At 42.9% G+C, this 8,448-nt stretch overlaps 1 protein-coding gene across 1 annotated transcript in view; it reads right to left on the bottom strand.

Moving 5' to 3' along the window:
* Positions 1–8,448, bottom strand: part of STAB2 (stabilin 2) — a 151,462-nt gene that overhangs the window by 28,624 nt on the left and 114,390 nt on the right. The window contains 7 exon segments of the mRNA XM_023527450.1: positions 278–454; positions 1,726–1,785; positions 2,804–2,944; positions 3,952–4,098; positions 5,175–5,258; positions 5,992–6,039; positions 6,986–7,105. Coding sequence (XP_023383218.1) covers positions 278–454; positions 1,726–1,785; positions 2,804–2,944; positions 3,952–4,098; positions 5,175–5,258; positions 5,992–6,039; positions 6,986–7,105 — 777 coding nt within the window.

Below are 8,448 nucleotides of genomic sequence, written 5' to 3'. Positions count from 1 at the left end.
GAATGATGAGAAGAGAAAAAGCTGATCTGCTGTCCGGGAAAAGAATGCTGCTCCTGGGTACTGGTTAAAGTTAGAAATAAAAAAAGAAAAAAAGGTAGGTTGGAGAAACAGAACCAGGTGTGGTATCCTGCAGGGGTCAATTAACGATGGCCAGTCAGAGGAGGGCACAGTGGGACAGGGGTCGCTGAAGCTTCTGTGGAGGCGGAGACACACCAGCAGTTCCTGGATCGATCACCCCGGAGCTTCCCGGAACTCACATCTGCGTGAAACAGAATACCTTGGCATCCCGGATCACGTGGAACTTCAAATACTCCTTCAGCTTGTCCTTGTTATCTTGATTGAACAGGAAATCCCGTTGTTCAGCGGGTAGGGCTTGGAGGGCTTGGTCAGTGGGCCAGAAGAGGGTGACGGGGGTGTGGATAGGATCAGAGATGATGCTCAGCAAGCCCGCACCCTAAAACACAGGGAGCTAGTCAGCCATGAGACAGAGGGTCTGTCTGAGGACCAAGGGCAGCCAGAGGGGAGGGTGGAAGGGGAGTGGGGTGGCCCCCTTTGTGCCTGCCCCAGAAACTAGAGGCCCAGTGCACTCTAGCCACTCACTCCCTAAGTTTTCTAAGAAAACTTAGAAAAGAAGTCAAATTCTGGGCTTTTGTTAATAGGAAAATAAACCTGAACGAATATCGTTTTTTGTTGTTGTTGTTGCTATTCCCGCCCAGATGTTTTAATTTCTGGAAGTCCCTTTTAGCTTTGTTCTCATATTTCATTTAAAAAAGTGAAACCTCCCAATGTTGAGATACTTATGTATTTTTATAAGATTTCTAGATCACACAGACTCAAGAAAGAAATTGCCGGATGAGTGGGGAGGGATCATTCTGAGAGCCTTCTACAACTCGAGTGCACCATATACATTTTTTCTTGTGATTTTCTAACACTGAGAAGTAGGCTTTATTAGTTCCTTTAACTGAGCCACAGAGAAGTTTCCTACATTGCTGTGAAAGGCTGTGATGCCCAGGTGTGGGGGTGACTATAAAGTTTTGGGAGTGGGTAGGTGGGCAAAGATTACTTGTCTGTAACATCCCTGGAGATCTGCACTTTGAGCACCTTGAAATCTCCATTTCTAAAAAGCTCCCCAGATGATTTTGGAAATCATGGGTCTCCACAGAGGTTCATAAAGTGTGCCATTCGGGGCCCGTCTGGGGACTTTTGGGGCAGCAGGAGAAGAACCCAGTTATTCTCCGATTCTGCTCAGCAGTCTTTGTTTTAACAAGAAGTTTCTCTACTCTACTCATGGGAACGGTGTCTGAAGTCAGAAAGATAAGGTTTTAAATGCAATTTCTACTTGCCTCACAGGCACAGATTCCCTGGCTCTCCACCTCAGCTTTTACCGCTATAATGGAGGTGATAGTTCCAGATGATAGTTCAGGGACTGAACTATCCTAATAGTTCAGGGACTGAACATGTCCTAATTTCTTTTCCGGCCTCACATACTTCAGGTTCTAACTCTATAGCTGAACAAATCACGCACCATTTTGGGAACGGAGTGGCAGAGAATGACTTTGTTCTCTAGGAAATTAGGACTTCCCCGTACAGATCCCACAATGGCTGGCTGGCGCCACAAACAAACCAAAACAATAACAAAAAACAAAAGCAAACAAAAAACCCTCCTCTAACCAAACCTCTTTATGTAGATTATCCCCTGAGATAACTTTTCTCCCAGGTTTTTACCTGTATTAAGTTGTTAAATTTGATGTAGCCATGGTTTATTGCCACTGTCGTAAGGTTTTGCTGCAAAGATAATAAGAATGGGAATGATACCTTTTCTCATATAGTTCACAAAGCACTTTAATGAAAGATCAACTTAGTACAATAAGGAAAAGATGACATGGTAGGTACTGCTGATTGGCTCACTGGCACCCACTTCAGCTCCATTGTACCCTTGTCTTTCTGTACAGAGGCTGGAAGGCTAAGCACTACATTTTCCCAGACTGCCTTGCAGCTAGAGCCCCATAGGTGATATAAGGTCCACCAAGGAGAAGCGCTTCTACAAGACATTAGTGGAAAGGAACAACAGGAGGTGGCAGCGGCTGCTGGCAGGGAGATCAGATCTTCTGACAAGCACAATGGTGGAGGCATCTGGTGTCCAGAGCCCTGTGTCCTAGGTGGTGAGACTGGAGACAGGTGGCACTGGCAGAGCTGTTACAGCTGGGACAGCCCTGTGGGGAAGTCAGGTGTCCTGCCTGTGCAGGTGTCCCTGGGCTGCTTTGTTGCTAGCTGTGCAGCATTTGAATTAGGCTAATTTAGATGGCTTTCCAAGAGATCTGGGATGTTAATAACTTAAGAAACTCATTTTGTTTAAGTTAGGTATAGTGGATTCTGTTGTCTGCAAGAAAGTACCTGGCCAATACGAATACATAACAATAAAAATTAAACTTGTCTTCTGTATGTTGAGAAGGAGGTTTACTCCAGGTTTAGTTTTAGTGATATCTATCTATCTATCTATCTATCTATCTATCTAATATCCATCTATGCAATTTCTCCATCTCCCAAATTTATTCAAGACCACCTGCCCTTGTGTGCACTAAAGAAAAACTGATAAAATCTATTTATCTATTTAAAATAAGCTTATTTACTTCTTATTAATAACAACATTTATTAGGCTTTTAGTAAATGTTGTTATTAGCTTGAAATCGAAGCAGCAAAATTAAAATGTCTTAAAACAATGCCTCAAAATCAGAATTGAGATAATAAGTTATTGGTATTATGAATCTCTCTGGGCTGAGAGCATGACAGTGAGTTCACTCACCAGAATCCTTCCGGAGGCATCTTGAGGGGTGATAAGCATGTTTTGAGGTGACAGCACTTTGTCTATGATATGGATGATTCCGTTGGTACTGATGATATCACTGGATATGATCTTAGCTTTATTATTTATATACACAGTGTCCTGAAATCAACCAAAAAAGAAAATAAAAAGTGTGTGAATAGAAATAGACACAAAATTCCTTCTTTTGGAATATTCAGCAACGTATTAAACTGTTATAAAAGTGAATGTTTAAGTAGAGTTGTGTGCGAACTCCAAAGGTCCGATTTTAGCACATTTGAAAAGAATTTATTTTATTAGTTTCATGTACACAGTACATTGGTTAGACATTTATGTAGTTTATAAAATGTTCCCCTTGATTGCTCTTTCTCTTCTCTGGCTCTCTACCGAGCCAATACATTAATGCCGACTGCATTCCCTATGCCGTGCTCTCCATCCCCATGACCAACTACTAATTTGTACTTCTTTAACCCTTCACCCCTTTTCCTCACATTTTAAATTATGATTATGAAAAGGAAATTGAGACAAGAACGTTAAGTTTCACCTGGAGAAGTTAATAGCAAAACAGTCATTTCACTATGATTCTTAAATATGAAAAGACAAGCAGATTAAAATTGGCTTCTCGTTCGCATGTGTTCTCTACACCAACAACCCTCCCCTCTTCTCCCAGCACATGCTTTTTTTTTCTCTTTGCAATGAATTCTATAGCCACTATTTGTTTCTATGTTGTGGGAGGGAATAGACCAGCCTGGTCAAGTGGCTTTGATCAAAAGCTTTCATCTCTTTCCAGTTTCTGACCAGTGCGGCCAGAAGCCTTTCCACTTGACCACCTGAAGCTGCCTTCTTCTGAGTCTGAATTCCAGCTCCACTATTTATTTGCTGTGGGACCTTGGACAAGTTACTTAATTTCTCTGAGCTCAGTTTTCTAATTTGTAAATTGGAGAAAATAATAGTATCTAAATTATGGGATTATTTTGAAAATTAAATAAGTTAGTACATATCAAACATTTAGTACCTGGCTTGTTGTTATTGTTATTATTATTTTTGTTATTACTGGTGTTACTCTAAGGAAGAGGAGAAAAAAGAAGGCCCAAGGAAAATGGGCACCTTCCTGAAGTGGCCTCTCTTACCTGAGAGACGGAGATGACGATTGACTCCCCTTGGAGAGAAGTGGCGTTTGGGGTCGATTTCAGGTTTTCCAGGAGCAGCTGGTGGCAGGCAATCACATGATACCGAAGAACCTGGGGCATTAGGCCCTGTTTGTCCCAGTCTTTAATCTGTAATAGAAGATCGAAGGTTTCCCTCCAGAGCTAGGAGCCTTTTGCTCTCCGTCCCTTTTCCTGCCCTCTACTCCATGCATCTCCCTTCCTTCCCTCCTTCCTCCCCGCCCCGACATCTCTCTCTCTGCCTGGACCCTCAGACGTTAGAGTCAGAGTTGGCTTGTGGTCGGGGTTACAGATGAGAGACTGTTCAGGCAAGGGGGAGAAAGTGGCCCTACTTCTTCCCTGTTTCCACTGTAGAATCTCGGAAGGGAACTTGGGGTTCCTTTGGTTCAGCACTTCATAATACATGTGGCAAGGACCCCGGGTCCTGTGAGATGCTACTTGAAAAAAGTTTTCTTGTGAAAAATGCTGGTGTCCTTGCTTTGCCGGTGTCCAAAATATATGCATAGAGAGGCATTGTGTGCAGTGGTTAAAAACGCAGGCTTTGGGGTCATGTTTGAGTTCTTCCACCGCCATTTGCTAGTCATGTGACCTTGGGAAAGTCACTTCTCTCAGTGTCTTCAACTATAAAATGAGGATAATAATAACACTCAGCTCACAGGATTGTCATGAAGATGAAATGAGTTAATCTAGACCAGGCACCAGAAACAGTGTCTGGCATACTCAATAATGTTTGCTGCATTAATATATATTAATGGGCAATCCAGCATGAAGAGTCCTAATAAATGTCAGGATAGTAAAGGCTCTGATAAGTCCTGAAAGAACCTATTTAAATCCCTTTAATCTAGCATTCCCGTTTGTTTTGTTTGTTTGTTTTTGTTTTTTTTTGGGGGGGGTTTTTTTTTTTTGGCTCTTTGGGAAGTTTGGATCATTTAAGAATTGTGACTCTTTTCCAACCTCCTACTCTATTTAGGAATTTCCTTTAGAGGGTCTCTGGCCAGTGGTTACCCCAAATCCACTTGAATGCTTCCCCTGATAGGGGTCCCTATGCTAAGAAGCAGCCCCTTCCATTGCTGCAGCCGATCCTAAACCTCCTGCCCAGCAATGTCTCCACCTTTGGTTCCAGGGTGACACCCAAAGACTGTGTTCCAGTCCCAGACCTCATCCGCCTGCCTAAGCTTCATGCTTACCCGGGGTTCCTCATCAAAGGCTGCAGATAAAGGTGCAAAAACGGTGAAGGGGCCTGAACCAACCAGGTCCCGTACAGAATGTTCCTATGGGAAGGAAGGCAGGGGCCACGTGTCACATACTTAACATAAATACAGTCAGGGGCTCAAACAAATAGAGTGGATTGTGGCAGAGGGGAATGAACAATGGATGGGGAGAATCTGCGTTTTATTGAGTCTTAGATTCAAATCCATTCCGATTCTTTGTCATTGAAATAATGTTTATTTTTATCTGGTTATAAAAATAGCACATGCTTATTATATTAAAGATTCAAAAATGCAGTATAAATAAGAAAACAACTACCCATAATCCTACCACGGAGAAGTGACCCCTGTTATTTTTGGTTGTCTTCTTGCCAACACTGAGATCCTATGGTTACTTATATTTTCTTCTAGATTTCATTCCTCTAGATTTTTATCTTTATTCTTCAATATATCTAGAACTTATTCGGATGTGCGATGTGCAGAAAGATCTAACAGAATATTTTCACTCAAAGAGTAAACCAATTGCCCCAGCAATACTTCTTTTCTCTACTGGTATGATGGCAGTTTTTTCACGTACCACATTCTCATGTGTAGAATGGGCCAGTGGGACAGTTTTTCATTCTTTCATGCTGTCCACTTGAGGCCTGAGAGGTTCACAAATGACCAACACAGAACCTATTCCAGAAATCCAGATTCTCAGACTTTCTTCTACCCCCATCTATTTGAGAGGCTACAGGTTTATCCTGTATGGCTTGAGACCCAGTTCTTATAGTGAGACAGACACACATATTCTTACCAGCAACTGGAAGAAATACTGGGAAGTTTTTGGGTTCTTGGGGAGCTCCTAGAAACAAAGACAGGGCAGGTTCACTTAATATCTGCAAATTGCACACAAGAACAACACAGGGTTAATGCAGGACAACTGCCCTAAGATGGAAAGCAGCCACCATGCTTTCAACTGCAAATCTGCAACAATGGGCCTTTTCCAGCCCCATCAATAGGCTTACAACTGATGTTAAGGATGACTACATGGACAAGCCGTGAGCTCCAAAACCTTTCTGGATAAACCATCTGATTTATCAAAGAAAGGTTCGGCCATTTCCAGAAGCATCTGAGCTTTAAGAGTATTTTTGAAAGTTCAAATATAAAAAAATTGAGTTATAGTTTTATGGCAGGTTTAGTTTTTCTATTAACAAGAACAGCCAGAATACTCTAGTCCCCTTTAAAACCAAATAATGGAACATTTATTTTATAATAGATAGAAATCTACACATATCGTACCACCTCATCCTCTATGCCCAGGACAGGTGCGCGCACGTGCGCACGCACACACACATACACACACACACACACACACACACACACGTACACACTCCAACAGCAATTAATGTCCATGTGCTCTGTGCCCATTACACACATTATCTCATTTAAGTCTTGAAACAACCTGATGGGGTTTGTACCATTATTATTTTCTTTTACAGGTTAGAAAACTGATGCATAGAAAGGTGATATAATCTGCTCAAAGTCACATTACTAATTGGCAGAGCTGAATTCAAACCCAGGTGTTTCTGAATCTGGAACCATTGATCTGAATCACCACCTTCCAGGTCAAGTGAATTTCCAGGGGTAAACGAAATTTCTTTTCATCACCAATTTATGTAAGAATGGTCTTTCACACTGTTCCAGAACTTCCGTGTTATAAAACTTTTGCACATTTCTCAGCGACCTGGGTTCTTAGCATGTGAGGGAAGTAGAGTTTACTTTACGGGAACACGCCCGGCTTGTGTTACCTGGTGGATGTTGCCACGGCAGGTAAACCCGTCCCCAATGTAGTTCGGCTTGCAAGTGCAGGTCCTTTCTTCTTGTCCAGTGTGATTGCAGATAGCAAATTCGCTACAGCCACCGTTTTTCTGGCAAAATTTCCCATGTGTGGGGGATGAAAGTCAGAACAGTTAGTTTGCCAGCTCTGCCAATATTCACAAAGCAATTCTGTACTGAAATTTATTTTTGGTCTCGCTCTCTAATGGGCCGCTTTGCATTATTTGCCTTCTTCCTGAACTTGCTTTCCAATTCCCTACAGTTGCAAGGGTTGCCTTATTCACCCAGCCTCACATCCCAAGATGGCAGGTCCGTTTGAGGAGCTCTTCAGTTCTGTATAGATAAGCCCAGAGTTGCCAAATGGGAACTTTCTCGGCACCTGGGGTTAACAAGAAAGGCTCCAATCTCATTTGACTCTTCCTAGCTTTAGGCTAAACTCCAACCCCATCATAGTAACGGTAAGTCATCAGCTAGAAGGCAGTTGGCATAAAATAGATACGAAACATTGTCCTTGTCCTCAAAAGCTTATTAATAGTGGATGATGGGGCAAAGACCTAAAATATAAACAAAGCAAAGTATGGTTCAAAGCTGACATCCTTCGGAACACCGAGAAGCTCTCTGCAAGCCCAAGCAAGAAGCAGTCGTACAGGCTGGCTGCAAAATCTTCCTTCCCTCCCAATCGCTGTTCCAAAATTATTTGTGGATCACGATATTTCAGTCCAAGAGGGACCTACAATCCTAGATTCCTGCCTCAAGCTGCCACAGCTCAGTGAGCTGTTCAGAAAAGCTGATTCCTGCAAGACCATTAACCACCTCCCATGGTCCCCGGATCTTCTAGCTACATACCCTGGATTTTACTTGTCCCAATACCCCGCATACTCTAAGACCATCAAGATGAATCCCCTCTTGTCCCACTTTTCTGTTTATCTCAGTCAACAGCAGAGCCCCGAGGTCACCTCCTACCACGCGGACACTCCCCTCCATGGTGCTCTATACACCTGTGATCTGACCTCCCATCCCACCCTTCCTGCCCTCCCAGTGCCTTCTGAAACTCACTGCCATAAGCAAACTCCCAACGGCCTCCTCCTGTTCCCTGAAAGCTCTCTTCACCTCGTATGGAAGAGATGTCTGTCTCTTGTAAACACCGTTTTCCCTGTGCCCCTATCTCTCTCTGGAGAAGACATTTCGCACCTTTGCCTCTCTCCTCAACTCTCAATCACTGTCCTTCACTCTCAACTGATGAGCTCAACTCATACCTCAACGAGAAAATAGACAGATAAGAGCCTCCTCATCTTCTTGTCCTGAAGTTCATACCTACTTGGGCCTGAACTCACAACTCTGCTTTCCTTATTTAACAAGTGAACTAACGACTAACTGACTAATCCTTTACACACGAAGTGTCCATCTCTTCCCCTCCGAATGCAAGCTCTTTAAA

Source organism: Pteropus vampyrus, unplaced genomic scaffold (assembly GCF_000151845.1).
Source record: "Pteropus vampyrus isolate Shadow unplaced genomic scaffold, Pvam_2.0 Scaffold16, whole genome shotgun sequence".
NCBI lineage: Eukaryota > Metazoa > Chordata > Mammalia > Chiroptera > Pteropodidae > Pteropus > Pteropus vampyrus.
The sequence above is the reverse complement of the archived record's forward strand: the minus strand, read 5'-3'. Positions and strand labels throughout refer to the sequence as shown.